General features: G+C 40.2%; 1 protein-coding gene across 1 annotated transcript in view; it reads left to right on the top strand.

The window, feature by feature from the left end:
- The window catches only part of fto (FTO alpha-ketoglutarate dependent dioxygenase), a 227631-nt gene extending 205755 nt beyond the window's left edge, over window positions 1–21876 (top strand). Inside the window, exons 9-10 of the mRNA XM_017693109.2 lie at window positions 16677–16817; window positions 17856–21876. Of these exons, the coding sequence (XP_017548598.1) occupies window positions 16677–16817; window positions 17856–17862 (148 nt within the window). The 3' untranslated portion in view covers window positions 17863–21876. The remainder of the gene's footprint in view (window positions 1–16676; window positions 16818–17855) is intronic.
- The last annotated feature ends 2714 nt before the right edge of the window (window positions 21877–24590 follow it).

The raw sequence follows: 24590 nt of genomic DNA, 5'->3' as shown, positions 1-24590 counted from the left end.
GGGCAGGTGAGGCTGGAGTTCATATACTTGACACACTTTAAACGCACACACAATAGCTCTGCTTAATACAGATTTTTGCCTCCCTCCACTCCCTACTTCTCTCTCTCTCTCTCTCTCTCTCTCTCTCTCCCTATCTCTCTTACTCTCATTCTTTTCTTTTTCATTTGTCTTCCTTTTTTTCATTTCAAGACATTTTCTGTCTTTCTTCTGTTGTCTCTTTTCTCATCTCTCATCTTTTCTCAAGGTTTTATTTCTTCTCCCTCTACTAGCCTCTCTCACTTTCTTTCTCTTCCTCTTTTTCATCTCTATTCTCTGGTTCTTTTTCTTTCTATTTTTCTCTCTGTGTCTTCTCCCCCTGTCTTTCTTTCTTTCTTTCTTTCTTTCTTAAGAACAGGTGAATTAAAAGCCACATTCCACTCAGTCTTTCATTAAGTAAATCACAAAGTGCACAAAGTCATTCAGAGTGGCTCTGTTCTATGTAAACTGAGTCAGAACTGTTCATAGTGGTGGTGATATGAACCAGGCGAAGGTTTTAATGCCTCTAAAAGCCATTTCTAAAAAATGATCACCTATAGTGTATTATATACATCACCTGGTGCCTGAGACATTGTTGATAGTAAACTGATCGCATTTCTATTGCATAAAAGACATTTCTTGACTGGTGGATAATAATGCCTAATAAATTTGATTTATTTTTAGATGGGTTCATTTGGGATAGTAAATAAAATGGCTATACTTCAGTTGTGATCATCAAGACCCCTGGTTCCTATAACCACCATTCTAAACTGCAAAATGAGTTAAATGTAATGCAATGATTGAATGACACTTTCACATTTTAACCATTGAATCTGCAGAAATTTGTGTAATTTCACTGTAAATCTAAATTAAGGCACATTTTACGCATGATTAAAACCAAAAAACATAAATTACTTTGATAATTACACAATCTCGCTGTCCCCTCAAGTATCACTGCATGTCCTGTCATGTTTCCAATGACTCTGTTATGATTGGCTGCTGAGATTTGTGGGAGAATGGCAGTGAGAAGCTGTGACTCTTCCTCCACGTTTATTTCCTTTCCGTGTTCATATTCCAGCTGAAACAATTCCTACTATTTTTCTAATTCCTACCGTACTTCTTTGAAATACATTTCTGGCTCTGGTTACCACACAAAGGAATGCAGAAACATTTCTATTCTGTCCTCAGGCGTGGACTGTTAAGACATAATTAGAAAGAATAAGGATGTGACTCAGATGGTGGTGATGATGTAGATGATAAAAAAAAGATCTCTGTCTCTCTCCCATTCTGTTCTTTCTCCCCTCCTCATATGTTTCAAGCTGTCTCACTTTACCCCTTACTCCCTCTACCACCCGTTCCCTTTGTTTGAAGTTTTGACTTTGGAACAATGTCCCTCCTTAGTAATTATCGTGTCACTGTCAGATGAGCTGTAATTAGGTTTATTGCTTGTTTAATTTGGTCTGTGTGTTTACCAGGCTGTGGGCTGAGTGGTGGCTTTCACCGGGGTTTTCCCCTTCTTTTGATTACCTGTTTAACAGAGAATATCTGTCGTACTTCATGTTTTGCTAAATGCATGGAGTTGCTACGTGGCCTCTGTGGTGGCTGGCTTCACACGTTTCAAAAAGAACGCATGTGCTGGTCATGATGTCACAGAAGAGAAAGAAAAAAAACAACAGGAGAAAATGAGCAATGTTTTAAAAAAGGAAAAGGGGAGTGAAAACCAGACTAGGGGTTAAAGTGAGTCGTTTCGATGTGAAAAGGCAGTCTGGCACCTTTAAAGTGACTTGTTTCATTTGAACTAATCATAAATCCATCCAGCATAACTTTTAAAACTGTGTGCAGTACAGTACAGTATACAATACAGTAGTGAAGTGTGAACACAACCTGGAACCGAATTGCTGGTAAGCAATTGATAAGATCAGAAACATGTGGCGTTCTTGCATATTCCCTTAATTGTGAAGACTAGTTGATACATTACCAGGAAAGCTGCAAACGTAATCTTTAGTTGATTTTACAGTTCAGTTTTTAGAAAATATTACAATAGTGTATTGCACTGTGTGTGATTCCAGCAATGAATAGAAATCTGCCCCTCATGCATGGCTATTACTATCCAAAAGTGAGGCAACATAGCCTTTTCTACATAATCCAGAAGTAAAGGACATGTTGGACATCTGTTTAATGCTGCCTTCATGGTAAATTTAAGTGAGGGCATCCCAATTAAGTATAGTTTCAGGCCTCCAAATTCAACTCCTGATCATTACCTGTTACCCCAGTAACTTTTAAATGTGAAAACATTTCTAGTTTAATGAGAACTCTTAACAAGCTTGTTGACTTGGTGCGTGCATGTTGTAGGCTTGGTGGTTCGCTAGCTGAGTCAATGAAAGTTAATTCACAGCCTTCATTGGGTACTCGAGTTTCACCATCTTCCAAATTCCAATTTAACCTCTGGACATATGGAATCATGAGATCACACAAGAATGCTTGTGTTCTTATAGCTTGGTGCGCTGAACAGGCCTTATTTGTAGCAAGCCAATGAAAGACTGAATGGAGCACTGTTCATGCAGGCTGGGGGTCCCAGACCTGTAATTAGTCGACCCCATTTGCCCGCCCATTGTCACCTGAAGACAGGTGGGGATTGTGGGAGTCTGTGCTGGGGCTGGTCACATGACTGGGGTCAGATGCGGGCCACCAGTGTGCCACTATTGCTGTCAGGACAGGGCCATTCATCAAGCCAGTTATTGCATCGCTCCTATGATGCCCACAAGGCTTCTGAATGTGAGAATGTGTTGGAAGTAAGAGGTGAGAGTAGACGTGTGTGCGTGTGTGTGTGTGTATGTGTGTAAAGGTGATTGTTTTACAGGTATGTTTCACAGAACAGCAAGTTTTCCAGAGTAACACTGTGCTGTGCACCCATCTGACATGTGTAAGTGGAGTTAGCGGTCCCTGCCTCGCAGTAAGCCCCTTCCTGATCACACCGAGATTTATGGGCCCTCAAACGCCCACCTGTGACAAACTGCAGCACTCAGAACCTTGTAACCTCTCTCCCTCAGGCTCTCTTTCTCTCTCCTTCATTCTCTCTCTCCCTCTTATGACCATTTTCAACCTCTTACCCCTCCATTTTTCTCTCTCTGCTTGTGTAAATAAACACTGTCATGGAGAAAAACTCAAATGTGTCTATAAATACACTTATTAGCTTCACTGTAGTATATCAAAAGCCTCATAATTGCTCTATAATTCCTTTTGCACTTAGTCATGTTGCTGAATTACACCTTGGAACACGTCTGGGTGTCACCCCTTAGCTATGCTTAGACCTTCTTGGAGGTTCTTTGAAACTTAAAATGATGTAGAGGTTCTTTGAACTTGTAAATGAAATGTGTGAGGGTAAAGAACAACAACTGCTTGTCAGACTTGCACATCTCATTTACAAAAAAAATTCAAAGAACTATCCATTAAAAGGTTCTTAGTGGTTCTTCTATGGCGCCAATGTCCAATCTTATTAGCAAAGGGCTGGTGTGGGTGCTGGTGTGGGTGGGTTCCAAATAAGAAGAGCATGCCTGAAAAAACTACAGCTGTGCCGGCCCTTTGCAGATAAAATTGGACACCCCTGTTTTATCTATCCTCTTTTTAGCATCTTTATTTTGAGGAAAACTGTTTCTTCAGTAGGGAGTTCTCTTCTAGTTGTCGTCTCTCTGCTTGCTTGCAGTTGAAGATAACATTAATTATAAACTATCAACAATCACTGTTACATGACTGCCAAATACACCAGAATGTACATTTTAAATGATAAATTGTACACAGTAAAAATGCCCTTTCCCCAGATTTAGTCAATCAGCTACACTAGTTTTATGTCCAAAGTTTGTTTTTTAGTTTTACACTGGAGCTACAAGGCTAATGTAGCTAATAAGTACTGAAATCTCCCAATTGGTAACAGTTTGGTCATAAATTACAGTAGTTTGTCTGATCACTAATCGGCTAAAATTTCATCATGTGACAGACCTACTGCTGCTATTGCTTTGCTCTTATTACATCAATGTTGCATCCAGAGTAAACGTTTGTTTTACCTGTGACACCTCAAGAAGTGGGATGGCCCACCTGGTGCAGTTCAGGTAGGATGGCCTACAGGCGGATATACTCCAGCTGTTCATCCCCTCTACCCCTGAAGCTCTGGCCTGCCTGAGGGGGGTCATTCATCTGGCAGCCCTGACGTATACAAACAAGCAGGGACCATTCCAAGAGGCCTGTCTGTTTGTATTTGCCCTGTTCCTTACTCTTCCCTTTTCTACAACCATTCTTCATTTGAACCGGGCTTGTGTGTGCTCGTAAATTAATACCTGGCTGCATTCTTTCCTCTGCCTGAGGGGGGAGCCAGGAGCAGGGCAGTCAGGGTGTTGGGTAATTTGTTACTCTGCTAATGGCACAGTGGACCTCCACCTGGTTTAGAGAGCTCAGCAGGCCAAGAATGACCTCCTTTACAATTGGTTACAGACCGGCGTCCAGTTTTATTATGCCAATTATGAAGGCTGTTTAGCAGCCACCTTGCTGCGAGAGTGCGTGTGTGTGCATAGGCAGCATCTGGTCAGACTAGGACCCAGCCGCCCACTGCAGCCACATCAAACAACCCAGTCAGGGTTTAAGTGGGTTTGCCACCCCCTTCTCCCTTCCTTCTCTTATGATCAGCATGTAGGCCGGTAGTCCACACAATATTTTTATAATGGGCACAACCTGAACCTCATCCTCATCTGGCAGACAAAGGGCCTTTTATCATTAATTAACATTTGTTTTGTCACATTTGTACACTAAACATTAATACTATAAGCTTTATACCATGTTCTCTTGTAAATGGTGCAGGTTTCAGTCTGAGACCTGATAGGCTCTTTTGGAAGCCTAGAAAATTTAAACCAAATATGTCTTAGTGGACATATGCCATTGTAGGAGTGGTCATCTCAGCAGATTCCGTGTTTTCAGTGTTTTCATTTGTAGCTTATTATAGTATATACAGTATATTATTGCACTTATATGACTGATGTTTATAAGCCCACATTGTTCAGTTTTTATCTTACAGAAAAAGTGCTGGATAAAAAAGCTTTTACTTAACATTTTTTAATATTAGTAAAGACTTCTAAAACTAAGCTTTAGTCTGGCAACTTGTGTAAATTTGGTAAATTGAGACCATGAAGGGAAGCATATGGTCAGCAACAATACTCAAATTGGCTGTTGCATTCTTTCCATCATTGATTGGAATCAATGGATTAAAAATATGGCAAGAAAACATTCCTCACACCTTTGCACGACCTCCACAAGCTTGGACTTTTGACACAAGTCATGTTGGGTCCATGAATTTATGCTCTTGCCATCAAGTTCTCACCCCACCATCTTTTTGCCTCAGCAGAAATCGAGATTTATCAGACCAGGCTGCGTTTTTGGTGAGCCTGTGCCCTCTGCAGCCTCAAATTTTTGCTCTGGGCTGACAGAAGTGGAACCCAATGTGGTCTTCTGCTGTTGTTGCTTGTTCTCCTTAAGGTTCAATGTGTTGTACGTTCTGCTTTTTCTTCTCACCACAATAGTACAGTGTGATTATATGACTTACTGTAACCATTCTGTCAGCTCAAACCAGTCTGGTGATTCCAGAACTGCCACTTACTGGATATTTTTTCTTCATTGCATCATTCTGAGTAAACTCTACAGACTGCTGTACATGGAAATCCCAAATCATCAGCCATTATAGAAATACTTAAACCAGCCCATCTGGCTCCAACAATCATGCCATGGTCAAAATCACTGAGATCAAATTTTTTCTTTATTCTGATGGTTGATATAAAAATTGTTTGAAGCTGCTGGCCCGTATCCGCACAGTTGTGTGCACTGCACTGCTGCCAAATGGTTGGCTGATTAAATAACTGCATGAAATGTAGGTGAACTGGACTTACTAATTAAGTGATTGGTCAGTGTATATATATATTTGTGTGTGTGTGTGTGTGTGTGTGTGTGTGTTTGTATGGTGTCCATACATCCAGGCTGAAGCCCATGCTTGCTATAATTGACCCTGACTGTAGCTCTCTGGTTTTTATAAAGCTTTTAAAGTTACATTGACCCGTTGATGGGTCTCTTCATAAAACACTTTGAAGCTACTGCAATGCTTAATGTATTTATTTCATTTACATTGCTTCAGAAGTGTAATTTACAAGCAAAACACCCACTGATTCAGCAGTATCCATTGTTAGCACCGAAGGACCCTTTGGCAGACCACACTGGTCAGGAGAACTATAGATAAATCAAGCAAGCAAATGCAAAAAAGAGATAAAACCTGTTTGAGAACCAAAATCTTAACAAGAATCATTGAGTTGTACGAATGAAGACAAGACAGAGAGAGCTGAAATAGTTGAGAAATTGGAAGCCACTTTTGCTCTCACTGGATGTTGATGATGAAAACTGGAAAAATTAGGCTTTTTTTTTTTCTTGTGCCACATATGAAGGTAACCAATATGCCCATGTGCTCATACTTGTAGACCACTGGTGTAGAGCATTGTGCTGACCAAAGAGGAGGGGACTCCCATCCCAACCAGTACCACAGACTCGCAGACTCCCAGACTCAGGAGATGTTACAAGCTTTACATTCAAAGACTGTGTTTCATGTGGTTTAATAGGAACTCTTGGTGTGCAGATGTAAGCAGACCTCCCCAGTGTGTTCGACTCAGGACATCCCACCCAAAGGTAGCCGATCTCATTGTTCCAAAGCGTCACCCAAACCACCACCAACACACTGTGAGCCTCTAAAAAAAAATATTAGCCTGTTTTTTCCACAGACATTAATTAAAGGAAATGGCAGATCAGATGGTAGTTTTATTAGTGGGTTTTTCTTAAGGAATCATAATGAAAGGAACATGTGTCACACGTTTGATGTGTCACCACAGACATGCACACACACTTGGTGAAAGAGCATTGTCAGCAACAGTCTTTAGACAATAGAATGTAGTAAGAGGTCTTGTGATGTTAACTACACTCTTACCAAAATGAAACACATATACACACACAGGCACACACACTCTCATGCACATAGCAGCAACAGGCCTGAGGCCATTTTACTTTAACAACTTTGTCATATTTCAGTTGTTGCTCATTTAAGTTCAGGTGGTTTCAACTTTGTTCAGAGTATGTTTTCCCAGAGGCATCATTGCATTGCGTTACAATCATGACAGAAATTACTCAGAAAGCATACTTTGAATGTCCCCTGTAGCAGAGACAGGGATTGGAGTCAGCTGATAAAATTAGAATCACCAAATTTGAGTCATGCATACTGATCACCACAACGGTATCCACCTGCAGCATGTCAAATAACAAGATGGTCAGGACAAAGTTCAACACAGCTGGAAACGTTTGACTACCAGTTAGTTTGGATAGCTAGTATGCTAGCTAGCACAAAAGCTAATTAGTTTACTTTGTGAGCTAGTCTAGCTGAGATAATAGTAAGTTACAGATCTCATTACTGTAAAACTTTTTTTACGCTGGATCCTAACTAGTGAGTATACTTGTTATACAATCTACAGACTATACTCAAGTTGTTTCCCTTAAACATTGTATTTACTATGTGTAGCTCTTGTTTTTGTCCTTCAGACTGAAAATTTTCCTATAATGAAAGCCTTGTTGATTGAAGCCATGTTGAACCTGGCACTCGTACCCCACAGATTCAGGACTCAACTCGGACGAGAGCCCCAGAAACTTGAGACTCAACTCTGACCGAATTCACGGAGACTCAAGAATCGACTCAGTCCCAGAGGCCCAAAACTAACCTAACAACATGAATCACAAAATTGACAGTCTTGTACAGTAAAACAGTTTTAAAATGGAAATAGTGTAATAAGCGATTTTGTGTTTTTTTTCTTATGTGATCCTATTTCTTAAAACACTTTTACTACATCGTACAGCTTGAGTTAGTTTGATAAATTCCTCAGTCAGAGGAGCTACAGGGAGTAAGTGTAGTCCAAAATTCTGAAGCTATGATAATTCACTCATTATACTGATTATTATTTGCATACTGTCCTTGTCATCAATGTTAGCATTTGTTTTGTTCATTCATTAGTGGTGAATTTTCACTCAAGATGGCAACAGTGGACAAGCTGGACAGTGGACAATTACCAGCTTTCAGAAGACATCGGGCCTTGAGCATGTCATAGAGAACTGAAAAACGTATGCATGTTTGTAAGTGTGCTCTAAATCCTGCAATGGAAAATAGAATTTTAATATTCAGATGCCACAAATGGCTTTGATTACAAGAACTGTTTGGGGGAAAAATTTCATTTACACCAGCCTATCTGATGAAAAATGAAATTTTTCCCCCAAACAGTTGTAAATGAAATTTTTCCCCCAAACAGTTTTTGTAATCAAAGTAAAAGTAAAAGTCAGCCAAGACATAGTGTTGGAAGTTTTCTTCTTTAGCTTTGCACTTGAGTCTGAAGAATTTGTAGCTAAGTAATAGAAGCTCGTGCCTCACCAAATACCATCATACAACCTACATGCCTAAGTAATTACTCATTTAGTTTAAACCATGTAAAGTTAATTCATTTCAAGTAGACTTGCTAATGTGGTTTTGACACTGTGTGACATACCGTTATCCATAAAAATGGGCAAAGTACAAAGCATAGCTAAAACAGCTGGTATTTGCATACTGTCCTTGTCATCAATGTTAATATTTGTTTTGTTCATTCGTTAGTGGTGAATTTTCACTCAAGATGGCAACAGTGGACAAATTATGGGCTGGAGGTTAGGGAACCAGCCTCGTGACCGGAAGGTCACCGGTTCGATCCCCAGAGTCGACAGCACATTACTGAGGTGTCCTTGAGCAAGACACCTAACCCCCAACTGCTCCCCGGGTGCTGCGGATTGGGCTACCCCCCGCTCCGGGCAAATGTGCTCACTGCCCCCAAGTGTGTGTGCTCACTAGAGTGTATGTGGTGTTTCGCTTCACGGATGGGTTAAATGCGGAGGTGACATTTCCCCGTTGTGGGACTAATAAGGGTTACTTAATCTTAATTTATTTATTTGCTTACTTATTTACTTAACTATCATTTTTATCTTCTCAGGTCATTCAGTGTTTTACACTTGGCATTTACAGAAACAACATTATGACAGTTCCAAGATTAACTCTGAATTTACTGACAGAGACTATGATGTGGTAGTTGTGGCCCTCTGTTTTTTCCAGAACAAAAACTGGCCATTCTATTGCACCAATTTTTGATCAAGTTAGCAACAAATCTAAAATCCAGGTATCTGGGTGGCTTTTATTATGACTGTGATTAAAGATCCATTTGGAAGGTGAATGGAGACAAGTTGTAATATTGAGAGGTGCAGTTGTAGACATGGACTTGTGATACATGATTTATGTGCCACTTAACCTGTTTTTGCATAACTCGTTTGATTGCATTCCCTGGATGTACCTGATCAAAGCATACAAAAACACATAGCAGCACACCTGGGAAGGAGTTATGAGAAAGACTTCACGATTCAGAGAAGTTTCACCTTCATAATCTCTCTCACTATTACTCACACTACATGTCAAATGTTGCACAGAGCAAGCTTAAAAAAACTTAACATGTAATTTATACTTAGCATGTAATTTGACTAGGGATACCCAAACTTTTACCACTGTATGTTTTGTTATGTTCATTGCTTGTGAAAGTGCCACGTTTTTAAGATTACTTCCATACTTTTGGCCAGTGGTGTTATTTGCGCACCCACTCGTCAGGATGCAGGCTTTTTGGTCGTCTAGGAACGTGGTGTGACCTCTCCTTAATGTGGTAATCAAACAAGCCCATTTGTAGCAGCAGGCTTATAAATGACCTCCCATGGCGCTAACCCAATAAGCGTTGTCTCCCATCTGTGTACCTAGCTATTTCCTCCCTGTCCCGAACTCCACATTCATCAAGGTAATTGGCCCGCGCGGAAACACTGATGTCGTTATTAAGCGCATTTTCCGTGCTGTTAAGAGCACGGCAGGCTTTTAATGCGGGCCCTCGGAGCAAGTGTCCAGCATGTTATTACTGCACCGAATGGATGGACTCGGACCCAACCAGGAGCCTTCCGCAATACATCTAGCAGGGATTGAGAAGAGAGATAGAAGATGTAGGAAAACAGCAGGGTCGGAGGATGCATTAATCATTTCATTTACTTGTAGATTTTCTCTTTCTCCTCTACTCACTCTCTCTCTCTCACTCTCTCTCTCTGTCTCTCTAAGTTCCTTTCCCTCCGTCCTTTCTCATCCGCGTGTGCACAGCGAGGGGTAAGCGGGGGATCGATGGAGAGAGCATTACAGTAAAACGTATTGATCAGACGGAGGGGTTAGTCGGGAGATGGCCAAGTGATGCAATGCTTAAAGGAATTTATCCTGTGACTCCTGCATTAACCTTCTATTGACTGCTTTGGCTGTCCATAATTAACACTCACTTTAGCTAAAGTGGTTAGTTTCGGCACCAGGCCGAACTCCATGTGTGGGTGGAGAGACAAAGAACGAGAATGACTGGAGCAGGAGAACGAGTGTTGAAGTTCAAGTGCTTTGTGTGTGCGTGCGAATACGAAAGAGGTCGTTAGTGAGCGAGCGAGTGAGCAAGCAAGCCCTGGTGGACCTACAGGCGATAGGATCATAGATACCTTTCACATTAGCATGCTATTTCAGCAGGTCTGGCACTAGGGCTATAGGGTTTCGGGGCAAATTGAAATGAGTGATTGTATTGCCAATCTCTGGTGAACGTGGGCCAGATGAGAGAGGCTTGGCCTGTATCTGAGAGAGGTTAATCTATATGGGGGCTCCGCAGACACCTAAACACTTCACACATTCTCCGCATCTCTCCACTGCCGACCTTACCTGCCTTCTTGATGTGTATGCATGAGTGCGTTTGGATACATACTTGTGTAGATATATTTGCATTTCTGTTGCCACAGAACTTCTGAAATCAAGTTTTAGCCCCGGTGAGTCACTCTGAGAATGCGCTGGGAGGTTTCGAAAGTATTGGCAGTGCTGTTATGGGTGTGAATCGATGTTAACAAACATCAAACAGTCACTCATTCACCGTGACACCTAGTCATTACAGCTGGCCTGGATTATTAATGTAAACGTGTACTGTGACGAAACGATCTCATTCTCACAAATGATTACAGTTGTTTTTATAGCAGTTAGCATTAGCGCTGAAAGAACAGCACCGAGGACACCGCAGTTTAATGCTGAATGTCTCCGCACATTAATTATGCATCTCACAGTCCTGTTTCACCGTCCCAGTGGCACTGCACTCACTGCAGGCTGACCTTTTGTGCTCAAGTTTGTATGTGTATGTATATGGATGCGCATGTGGGTGCATGATTGTGCCTCTATGTGTTAATAATTACAAAATGATCTGGAGTTGTAGATATGAATTTATTTGGAATTAATACATCTGTATATTTGGGTGCAAAAATACCTAAATAGGTGGGCAGTATGATGTCACATTGTAACAAATATGATTTTCTGAGCATATTATGGATATGCTTAAAGAACATGGACCATTTTTCATTATGAAGAGAATATAATAACTGGATTTAGTGCAACTAAATCAAATCAATTATTATTCATTATCAGTACTCATTATTAGTATTTTTTAAATATGTCACCACTGGAAAAACTAAATAAAATAAATATCATAAATATCAAAAAAGTGTTTTGAAGTATCCTGCTATTATATTGCCATATTGGCTATTCCTATCTTAATATTATTTTTTATTAAAAATTAATTGTAAATCATTCCAAAATAAAAGTGGGGAATCTTCACAGCCTTCTAGATCTTCTAATGATTTCCCTATTATTTAAAAATACATTTCTATAATTTGTTAATTTTTGTTTACTATAATCATTATAGTCACTATCACACAAAAAAAATGAATTTTTTTACTTCTTTTGCATAATTTAAAACTACTGATAGTCCAAAGACATGCGGTCAGGCCAATTGGACATGCTAAATTGCCCCTAGGTGTGAGAGTGTGAGTGACTGTCTGTGTCTGTCTGTCTGCCCTGCGATGGACTGGCGACCTGTCCAGGGTGTATCCTGACTTTCGCCCAAAGACTGCTGGGATAGGCTCCAGCATCCCCCCGCGACCCTGACGGAGAAGCGGCTTAGAAAATGGATGGATGGATGGATGGATGGATAAAACTACTGATAATTCTTTGCGTTCTTTGCATTCTTTGAAATGGTCCAAAATCACTTATAACATATACGTCCATTGCAAGCTATGAAACTTTTTTCTTTTCCTGTAAAGTCTTGGACATGGGAGGCTTTGTTCCAACAGCAATGTTGTGCTGGTTGTATTTAGAAAAAAATCTGGAAGTATTGCGCTACTCTTATGTCAATGTTCAGCTTCAGTTGGAAACAAAAGGGTTAAAATATTGGAACACCCAATAGAATATTTTCTGTGGTATCTCCATAGACTCTCCCATTAGTTAGGACTTCAGGAGATAGACTGAAGTCCTTGCACATTCCAGTGGGTGGGACCAATTTCATGAGAAAAAATGTCATCAATCTGTAGTCTGACCAGATTTCAGTTAGTTGTTAGGAAAACAGCTCTATGCCTTGGTTCTTTATATACAGATTCACTGTAGAACTGCAACATATAAGGTACAATATGTGTTAATATGTGTTGCAAGTTTAAAATAAAACAAGTGTCTTTTACAAGCTTTAATTATCTGCATTTAATCTAGAACAGCCAAAAACGGTCATGTGCACCAGCGCTTAGCACTAACATATTTTTAGAAATCTTATAGGTAAATAAGCAGAAAGTAGTCTTATTGTAAAGACTAATTATATATATTTTCACTGTGTTCTCACATTTATGGCCTATTGTGGCCTGAAATAATCATTTTGAACCATGGTGAAAACATGCATTGCATCGTTTAGAAAGGATTATAACTGGATTGAATCATTGTGAGGTCAAATATTTACCCCCCTAATGTAAATGCATGTGTTTGTACATTCTGGTAGTATCTTCACACAAATCATGTATGTGTGTGTATGTGTGATTCGACTAAAGGTTAGTGTAACACTGTCCTGCTTTGCTATGCTGCTGCCTTTAATTCTCAGTGTAAATAAATGATGAGCTCATTTAAACACACACACTGGTCCCCAGCCCCAAGGTCACCTAATCATATTATTTATGAACTGATGCGCAGCATTATGGTACTTAGCCCATGTAAACAGATGCTGGTATCAAACCCTGATGCGAAGCACGGAAGATATATGGATCTGCTGTATGTTAATGTTGTCTGCAGTTTGTAATGCTGTAGCTATGGAGACCCACGCAGGCAGAGATGCAGCACTTAAGTGGACAGCCACTCCTCCATTAAGTGGTTCTTACAAAATATATAACCGCAAACAGTGGTGGCGTGGGGCCGTCCCTTGACCATTAAAGGACCCGCAGCCATTCAGAACACGCTTCTCTTCTGGGGCCTTTCATGGTCTTCAGGAGTGTATCTGTGTGGTCATGTATTAAATTCTTTGTGGGGACCAAATGTTCCCAGAATGGTTGACATTATGAGAACATTTGGTTGGTCTCCAGGAAGAGTAATGCTTTTTACACAGACACACACACACACACACACACACACACACACACACACACACACACACACACACACACACACACACACACATGGCCTAAAAGGTGTTTTTTCCCCCCAATACAAATTTGAACACCTGATCAATTTACGTTTTGCTGATTTTCTATGTGACAGCACATCCTCTACAAAGAACACACTTTGTTAAATTATATGCACAATTACTGTTTATTATTATGTTAAAAAAACATACAGGGGCAAAGTTATGGCACATATGGCGTGGGTGAAACTTACATAAAAATTTCATAATAAAGTTTGTTGGTCGGAGAGAATGTGGTGACCGATTTTCACCCAGAAAATCAACAAAAGGCATTATCAACAAGGCATTATAAGGCTTGATAGACTTACATATTAAAACTCAGAAGACTGGTTCTGGCTTGTTAAGTTTCTCAGCATTGCAACATTTCACATCAAACTCCTATAAATTATTTCAACCACTAAATTATGAAGAAATTTTGAGAAATCAATAGAGTTCCCCTCTATTGAGGATCTATTATCCGTAGCACAGCAGCATTTATCTACAAGCATAAAGAGGTCAATATGAGGGCCCCACAAAAGCAGCAATACAAACTTGTGTGTTTGTGCACACACAAGACAAAAGCCAGCTTCTCCTTTAATACTTTGTAATGTAGATGGTAATCAACACACCAGAGAACTGCTCTTTACTTTCAGGTCAAAGGTCATAGCCATTTAGCACAGCACACTGATTTATGTTGACAGCAAGTAGTCACACACATGCACACACACACACACCTTCACATTCTCTGCAATATTTATGCAAAGTCATTTAAGGCGAATTCAGGTGGTTGCAGTGTGAACAGTATCCTCATAAATCAGCGTAATGCTGAAGTGTAAGGTAATGTGATCAAAGCACATGCGAGTACTGAAGCTAACTGAGGCCTGTGCGTACCTGACCAGGTGTTTGGTCAGTACAAGTGCAGGTGTGTTCAACAGATGATTTACAACATGCGCTCTTGTAGGATTGCACCAAGCACATTCCTGAGGCATTGCTTCAAGGCAGCATCAAGACTTTCACACTCTGTCACACGTACTCACTCACACCTTTAATTCTGCTGCTTGAGGTTTTTAGTGGTGTTATAAAGAAGACAGGAAATGTGTTTGTGGACCACTTCCCAGTCATACACACACACACTTTTGTTGTGTGTTTAGTTCAAAATAAACTATTTACACAAGCGCACACCTAGTATTGCATTACACCTTCTGTATTAACTAAATCTTTAATCATAACCCTTACCAATGCCTATAGCTAAATCTAACCAACACTGTAGCTACAGAATCCTAGAAGTGAATCCTAAATGTGCCCAAGGAGATAGAAAAAAATATTTATACACATATATACACACACAAAACACACACACCCACACTCTCACCCTATGTGGTAAAGTTTGTGGACACCCCTCCAAACAGGTGGATAAAATCAAGCACCTAACCTTGCAAAACACTGGCAGCAGAATATGTAGTAGCTTAGTGACTGTCATAGTTACGTTACCACAAGTCATTTTGTGAAATGTCTGCCTTGTTCGATCTGCCCCGGTCAACTCTGTGCTATAATCATAAAATAGAAGTGTCTAGGACAACAACAGCTTAACCACAAAGCAGTAGACCATGCAAACTCACAGAGCGGGGCCACCGAGTGCTAAAGCATGTAGAGCCTATCCTTTATTGCATCAGTCACCACACCAAACTGCCTCTGGAAGGAACATCACTAAAATAACTGTGCGTCACCACACCAAACTGCCTCTGGAAGCAAAATGAGCAAAAGAACTACTTGTCAGAGCTTCACAAAACGGGTTAACATGGCTGAGCAGCTGCACACAAGCTTAAGATCAAAATGTGCAATGCCAAGCATCAACTGGAGTGGTGTAAAGTAGCCATCACTGGACTCTGGAGCAGAAGAAACATGATCCCAGGAGTGATGAATCATGTTTCACTATCTGGAAGTCTGATGGCAGATGCCAGGAAAACACTACCTCCAGGAATGCATAGTGCCAACTGTAAAGTTTGGTGGTGGAGGGATAATGGGGCTGTTTTTAATGTTTGGGTTCAGCCCCGTAGTTTCAGTAAAAGGTAATGTTAATGTTACAGCATACAAAGAATTAGTGTCAAAGGTGTGGGGAATGGCTTTTCCTGTTATAATAAAGTTCATACAGACATGGTTTGACAAGTCTGGTATCTAGGATCTCTGTGGTCTGCACAGGTCCGTAAACCTCAACCCCACTGAACACCTTTGTGATAAACTGGGACATCAGTTGTGAGCCAGGGCTTCTTGTCCAACATCAGTGTCTGACCTCTTTTATTCTTCTTTACTTTTTTGCTTTAAGATATACTATACATGCTATAGGTTTACAAATACACACATATACAGTATTATTATCATTTGTACAGGAATGTTTGTGAGTTAATCAATTAAAAGAGAATTACATTGGTTTTTCTTCTTTGTATATTTAAATGATTAACATATAAACAAAGTCACTCAGAGTGGTTTGAGGTGAAATGGTCCATTCTAAAGAAACTTGCCAAAGTAGAATTGGTCACAGTGGTGGTGATAGGAACCAGGCACCCAAAGTGTTTAATGCCTCTGAAGGATCCCTCACAGAACGTTATTACATTTTAAATGTATTTATAATAAATGTGTAGTGCATTCTAAAGCAAAATAGCAGCCCCAAAAAAGTAAAAATATATTTTTGTAAAATACCACTATTTTACCATTTTATCATTTTTACACTGTATTAATGCAAAAACACATGTTTAGTTGTTGTTTTGTAAAATAAATAAAATGTCTATATTTAGTCGTAGAACATTGCTACCCCTGGTTCCTATCAACAACATTGGGAAGAAATATGTTTCTCCTCAGTGCACCATTTCACATTTAACTGCTCTTAATGAATTTGTTCACATCTCAGCTACTGAATTAAGTAGAAATTTTAAAGAAATTCCCCTTTAAGCTTTCTTTAAACAAAATCCTGATTCTTCTCATAACTTGAGTGTTATTTGTGTTTCTGTGCCATTACAGATGCCAGTCGAGCCTGGCACAGACTTTGCCCCCTGAAGAAGCACCTGTGGACAGACCATACTGGAGCAATGACGACCCGGACATGCCCTTGCCCTTTGACCTCTCTGACATCATTAGCCGTGTGGAGTCACTCCTCTGGAGGTGAGCTTGACTTTTACCACGGTAGAATTTAAGACTTATTGAACTAAAGAATAAGACCAATGGCTTGTACAGCTGTTTAGAGAAATGTCCACTTATGTTACTGTTACTTGGATTGTCAGGCATCCACTCACACACACACACACACACACACACACACACACACACCCTAATCCCCAAAGAGCTGAAACACTCCTTATAACTTAAGCATCAGTTCAACTGCTGAATAACTGCGTTTATGTAAATTAGTTCTCATGACATCACAGAAACAGCTCATTTAAAATGGGCTGTTTTTGCAGCTTAGTTTTTATATATGGACTTTACGGACTGAGGAGGAAATTGTATGTTTTAAAACATATTTTTATTATATTAAGTAGAAAGTGTAGAAAAAGTGTAGAAAGTTCTTGGCATTTTAGGGATTAATTGTGGAAGTAGCTCTATTGTAGAGCACCAAGATCTTAGTTTAATATGACTATTTAAAAGTATTTAAAAATAGCTATTTAAAGAGAGAATCAAATATTCATACCTTAGATATTTACAAGGTAGTTTTATGATCTATTTAAACGCAAGACATTGAGATAGTAATAAGCTGAATATATATAAAATCATTTTTTCATAGTTTTTTCTTTAAAGATCTTTTTGATTTCTCATGAACTTCAGAGTCAGATTTATCATGAGTTTAATTTTTAAATAAAAACTTTGTTCAAAAAATGCTGTCCCCTGTATTCATGTCACTAATGAAAACCAAAATCCATAGGCAGAGGCTTATTTTAGCCTTATTTACATCCCAACATGTTAAAGCAGGAACTGAGACTGCATCCCCGTCCCTCATGCCCACATGGTTTTGAAAGCAAATGTGTCCTAAAGTCTGAAAAACAGGGTGTAACTTTAAGAAGTCATTAAAAAAAACAAATTTTTCTGCATTTAAGTAAACTTTTTTGTGTTTTAATGAAAAATGTAGAATGATGTGGATATAGAACGACAGTAGCAATGAGAGGTCAGTATGCCGAATGTGACTGAGTATGTTTTATTGTTTCTTAGGATGTAAGGATTTTGTCAGAGCATGGGAGAAGAGAGACAGAAAAAAGCCTGTGGTACCCCATGAAGGAAACAGGTTGCCGGTGACATGAGAGCAGCGCTTACCTGGTCTATTTCTCCCTCACCTGAGGATGAACACTTTCTCACACACACACACACACACACACACACACACACACACACACACACACACACACACACACACACACACACACACACACACACACACACACACTCTCACTCAGTCACACACACACACTCACCCACTCAACACCAGACTCCGCCACCGCATGGATGGATGGACGAATGAAAATGTGCAGATGCTCACCAAAGGTGAAACCTGGACGAGACTTTTATTTTTCTCAGTCCTTTTCGTCAGTCCTTTCAATGCCCTTCTTTAGTGTTGTAATGGAAACGCATATAAACATTTCAGCAGTAGCATCCAATAACTAGGCATCTAGCTCTGTGTCTTTTTTTGTTTGTTTCTAACGTTCCATGTAGCCTCTTTTTCCATGAGAAGCCTTGCCTAACATGCATCACATATATGATATACACAATGCGCTTTAAAATGCTCTTCTTTTGCTAGTTGTTTGTTGTACCTTTGCGAGAAAGTGTAGGATAGAATCCTAGCAACCCGGATATGAGGTCATGGGGCGAGCCATGTGGTATCATTAGTGTGCTGTAGTCTTTAGTCCTGCGTGTCAGTATTGTCTGTCAGTATTGTGTTGTATGTTTGCTTGTGTCTGGAAGTCAGCCCTAATGTTTTGTGTGTGTGTGTGTGTGTGTGTGTGTGTGTGTGTGTGTGTGTGTGTGTGTGTGTGTGTGTGTGTTTGTGTTTGTGTGTGGATGACAAGTGAGCTTGTTGAGGATGTTATACTTTGTATGTGCCTAAAAGTCATCGTGTGTGTGTGCGTGTGTGTGTGTGTGTGTGTGTGTGGAAGACAAGTGAGCTTGTTGAGGATGTTATACTTTGTATGTGCCTAAAAGTCATTGTGTGTATGTATTTAGTATGTATGAATTTTAGTGTCACAGTTCATCTCATTGTGTGTGTGTGTGTGTGTGTGTGTGTGTGTGTGTGTGTGTGTGTGTGTACAGGAGACCTACAGTTTTATGTTTTTTCATTGGCCTTGCCTGAAGTTGTTCAATGCAACTTGGCAAGTGAAAAGGTCTTAAATGTAGTCAATATCTCTCTATGAGATTGTTGTATGAATATTAGAATAGTACCAGAATATTATGAGATAGTATTATAATATTCTGATTTTTTACTTGTTTTAAGTAATTTTATCTGGTGAAAGTCTCTTACTCCATGTAATGGCAGACAATTTTGTTTGTTTTGTGATATCCTCATATATTCTTATCTGTATTTTTTTCTTGAAAACAAGAATTATTATCTGCTAATGAAATAAGACACTTTCACTAATGAAACATGGAAAAACAAATTTTTGACTCATTATGACTTTTTCAAACCATCCTGTGAACTTCCCACTCCATGGACTGCACAGTCTATTTCAAATTCACTGTTTTTATGATGCCACAGAAAACCGAACATAAATATGTAAGATGACTAGGATATATAAATATATCCTATTCATCTTAAAGTAGATTAGCCCTGTCTTAGCTCAGGCACAGTAACAAAAACAGTCTGTTTGATTTAAAGGATTAAAAAGAGGTTGGAAAGTGATCATGTAAAGATGACTTATGACTTTATGGTGCATACCACCTTACAGTGTTCTTTAAAATTGTATGAAATATTAAAGATATTGACTAAATTTAAGATGCCATTTTTTTGCAGTGCATGTGTTTATGTGTGAGATGCTTTGAATCTTTTTCTTGCTGTAAAGCTACATCCACACAAACTTTCCTGTTAGAAGTAAAAGACGTGCTTAGTTTAGTGATTCTCCCATTGTATTCAGTCACAAGATCCTGCATTCCAAACCATGTGAATGTAGCTTACTGATTAATTTTTGAGTGTCTGTCTGTGTGTGTGCGCAAATATGGGACCATGAGTGAGTATACGTCTGGATACAAAAGGAATTGTGTGTGTGTGTGTGTTTGTAGGAATTGTGGTGTGAAATTAGGTGGTGGGTTTAATGCAGGTTGAGGGGGCTTGCTAGGTAGCATTAAGTTCCATAGACATCACTGTAGTGAGGGTGACAATGACCATTGGGCACCTGCCCCACTGCATTGTTGCTGCCATCACCACAGAGAAAAAATGAGTTTTAAAACACAACACCTGATTGCTGACCTCGCATTTAACTGCTACTACAACAACTAACAGAGTAGTCTTGCAGGGCCAGTCGTGATCTCATAAAGAGAACTCATCAACATTGTCCAAGGGACAGCAAGCTTGTCATTAGCCGATGGATGTAATGCGGGTTAGCATGGCTAGAAAGACATCCCATGAAAAAAAAGCAGGTCAATGAGTGTTACATGTACAAAGAACACATTACATATGGTAAAACTAATTATTCCATCTTGCAAGAGAAAAGACTTCCTTAGTTAACAATGATGTTTCATTATTTAGCTGGTTTTTTGTGTGCTATTCATTACTTCAGACGTTAAGAGTGCACAGATTAGAGAAATGTGGGTTGGCTTTTAGTGGAGATGTGCCCTTGTTTGTCCCAGATGTGTTTTCTCATTATGAGATCATGTGTGGCCCAGTAAGACAGCTGAGAGAATAGCACGGTAGGTAGAGGCTAATTGGCTAAGCCCCGCCCTATGTTTTACTGCACTGTGAAAAATGTTTAGAGCAAATGGTTGAAGACCAGTTTTTGCATCATTCTTTTTTACAGTACTTAACTTTGTTTTCTTTACCATGGTCACCTTGTACTGCTTGCCTAGTTCACCAGCTAGGTGTTGGCATTGGAAAAAAGTCTAATTCCATGCCTTACTTCACACCGTTGTTGGAACATTACACAACCAATAGCGACATGCAGCCATGTAAACATTGTCCCAAATGCCGAAGATTTTCAGCGTTGAATGAAGAGTTTTGGTGGTCATTTTTATTTGATTAACATTGAACATAGACTACAAAAACACCTCTGCAGCTTTGAATCCATTGTGTATTAGAGAAGTGCAAGACAAATTATAGTTTTTGTCATTTCTATTGACATTGGAGGGCTCTTTTTTCTTTCGAGCTGTTAGAAATATGTGGCTTATATGTGACGAGGCCTAGGCTCATCCAGCTCCCACCCTCCTGTAGCTATGTCCCTGGTGTGTGCAAATATAGGACTGTATGTGTATGTGTGTGTATGTTTATGTGTGTGTGAGAGAGAGAGAGAGAGAGAGAGAGAGAGAGAGAGATGTGCTAATGTGGGACTCTGTATGTGTTTGTGCGTGTGTGTGCAAATGTGGGACCATGCATGTGTGTGTCCTCCTAAGCTGAGTAGTGTTAATAGGCAGCTCGGACTGAACCTTTCACTTCCTGCTTTGCATAACAGCTGATTGCCTCCTAACGCCTCAGTATACAATAGCCCCCCACTATCTCTGCCCTGCTGCCGGCTATGGAAGGAACACACAATCATCTATAAACAACTGAAATAATGAGGGATGAAATGCACTAAACCACAGATAAACGAATGAAGGATGGAGAGTACTGAACATCCTGTAGAGGATTGAAGCACAAGAGAAAAGCACTAGAACATCGAAACGAATGAAGAATGGAAGGAGAAAAAAAGGATGATTGTTGAAGCCAAGCAGCCTTCTACTTTTTGTTTATCTTTTTTCTATGTTGTCAGTGTTACAGTAGAAGACCTGTATTATGATATTCGATTCAGATGCTAAAAATGTGTTTTATACTTTTAAAGTTTTAGAGACGTTGATGGTTGCCAAATATTGTGTTACCTTGCTGCGTAAATGCTCTACTGTTTGTATGTAATTTTATTTTTAACAGTGTTTATTTTATTTCTCGCTCTCTGCGTTGTTCCAGATTCTTTCTTTAGCGCTCAAAGCCTATTGCGTTTCTGAAAGCATTGTGTGTGCAAAGCACTAGCTATGATAGAAAATAAAAGAAGATGCTGTTTTATCTTTGACTGGTCATGTTTTTTTTTTTTCATGTGAATGCCAGAGGCATACATGAATCCATTTGCACAACATATTTTGACTTTTTGTTTTTAAATAGAATTCTAGACGCTGATCATGTTAGGAACGTTTATGGGTACTTGAGTACTCAGTTAATTCAAGATGCCAGTATTCAAATGCTGAAATCAATATGCATATGTATATAAAGGGAACACTCAAAACACATCCTAGATCTGAATGAATGAAATATTCTCATTGAATAGTTTGTTCTGTACAAAGTTGAATGTGCTGACAACAAAATAATACAAAAATCATCAATTAAAATCAAATTTATTAACCAATGGAGGCCTGGATTTGGAGTCACACACAAAATTAAAGTGGAAAAACACACGACAGGCTGATCCAACTTTGATGTAATGTCCTTAAAACAAGTCAAAATGAGGCTCAGTATTGTGTGTGGCCTCCACGTGCCTGTATGACCTCCCTACAATGCCTGGGCATGCTCCTGATGAGGTGGTGGATGGTCTCCTGAGGGATCTCCTCCCAGACCTGGACTAAAGCATCCACCAACTCCTGGACAGTCTGTGGTGCAACGTGGCGTTGGTGGATGGAGCGAGACATGATCTCCCAGATGTGCTTAATCGGATTCAGGTCTGGGGAACGGGCGGGCCAGTCCATAGCTTCAATGCCTTCATCTTGCAGGAACTGCTGACACACTGCAGCCACATGAGGTCTAGCATTGTCCGGCATTAGGAGGAACCCAGGGCCAACCGCACCAGCATATGGTCTCACAAGGGGTCTGAGGATCTCATCTCGGTACCTAATGGCAGTCAGGCTACCTCTGGCGAGCATATGGAGGGCTGTGCAGCCCTCCAAAGAAATGCCACCCCACACCATTACTGACCCACTGCCAAACCGGTCATGCTGAAGGATGTTGCAGGCAGCAGATCGCTCTCCATGGCGTCTCCAGACTCTGTCACATGTGTTCAGTGTGAACCTGCTTTCATCTGTGAGGAGCACAGGGCGCAAGTGGCGAATTTGCCAGTCCTGTTGTTCTCTGGCAAATGCCAAGCGTCCTGCACGGTGTTGGGCTGTGAGCACAACCAACATCTGTGGACATCGGACCCTCTTACCATCCTCATGGAGTCGGTTTCTAACCGTTTGTGCAGACACATGCACATTTGTGGCCTGCTGGAGGTCATTTTGCAGGGCTCTTTCTGTGCTCCTCCTGTTCCTCCTTGCACAAAGGTGGAGGTAGCGGTCCTGCTGCTGGGTTGTTGCCCTCCTACAGCCTCCTCCACGTCTCCTGGTGTACTGGCCTGTCTCCTGGTAGCGCCTCCAGCCTCTGGACACTACGCTGACAGACACAGCAAACCTTCTTGCCACAGCTCACATTGATGTGCCATCCTGTATGAGCTGCACTACCTGAGCCACTTGTGTGGGTTGTAGAGTCCGTCTCATGCAACCACGAGTGTGAAAGCACCACCAACATTCAAAAGTGACCAAAACATCAGCCAGAAAGCAGAAAGGTACTGAGAAGTGGTCTGTGGTCCCACCTGCAGAACCACTCCTTTATTGAGTGTCTTGCTAATTGCCAATAATTTCCACCTGTTGTCTGTTCCATTTGCACAACAGCTGTGAAATTGATTGTCAGTCAGTGTTGCTTCCTAAGTGGACAGTTTGATTTCACAGAAGTTTGATTTACTTGGAGTTATATTGTGTTGTTTAAGTGTTCCCTTTATTTTTTTGAGCAGTATATATATATATATATATATATATATATATATATATATATGTTGCACTTTGCTACTCTGAAACAGGAGTGCCTGATTCTGATTGCATGGCTGAGACATGGGACATGAGACATAATTTCCATCAGCTGTTTTTAAATAATAAAAGGTTTTCGAGTACACTGTGTGCACTGTGACTGCCAGTGCACCAGTGCTGTCGCACAAAAAGGCATGTCTACATGGTAATTCTTCTGTTGTTTTTCCTCACTGTGTTTAACCAGATAGCCATTCATGAACTCTCATGGACAAAACACATTTTGAATGTATTATTTAATACATTTATGGAGCAAAGTTATGCAACATGTGAATCACTCATGAGGCTCAAGCAAAAAATTAACCAATGTTATTCATTCATTTTAGATTTTTGCCCAGTTTTGCCCTGAAATTAGTCATGTCCAATTGCCCTTCCTCTTCCTCCAAGACATGTGAAGCCCACCATTGCTGCTAACATGCAGTCAATGGACAGTTCAGTGTACTTGGAAGAGACTGCTAACTGACGGTCCTCTTACATCAGCGTGTTGGCTAGCATTTCACTGAGTGATAAGGAATTGAGGCCTATCCTACCGACACAGAGACAGTGAGGCCCATTATGCTCTCTTAGACCCCCCCCACGGCTGGCTCTGGCATCACCGGGATCCAAATTTGACCACAACCAGGATTGAAAGCAGCCATTGCTGTTGAGCGCGAACTGAAGTCATATCGAAGTTTACAGAGTGATATAGTTGCCACAAAGTTTTTATCATAACAAAGCCATTTTGCAAGGGTTACAAAGCCATTTCTAAATTTCTAGGGCATCATCAAACCACTGTAAGAGCCATGATCTGTTAATTGAAAAAAAGCAACTTGACTATTATGAAGGAGGTGATGTTCTATAGACAGACCAGCCTGAAGTGTATTTTCTGGACCACACAGGTTCTTTTATATTTGT

The sequence above is a fragment of the Pygocentrus nattereri genome, chromosome 25 (assembly GCF_015220715.1).
Source record: "Pygocentrus nattereri isolate fPygNat1 chromosome 25, fPygNat1.pri, whole genome shotgun sequence".
Lineage (NCBI taxonomy): Eukaryota > Metazoa > Chordata > Actinopteri > Characiformes > Serrasalmidae > Pygocentrus > Pygocentrus nattereri.
Note: the sequence above shows the minus strand (reverse complement) of the source record. Positions and strands in the feature narration are given on the sequence as shown.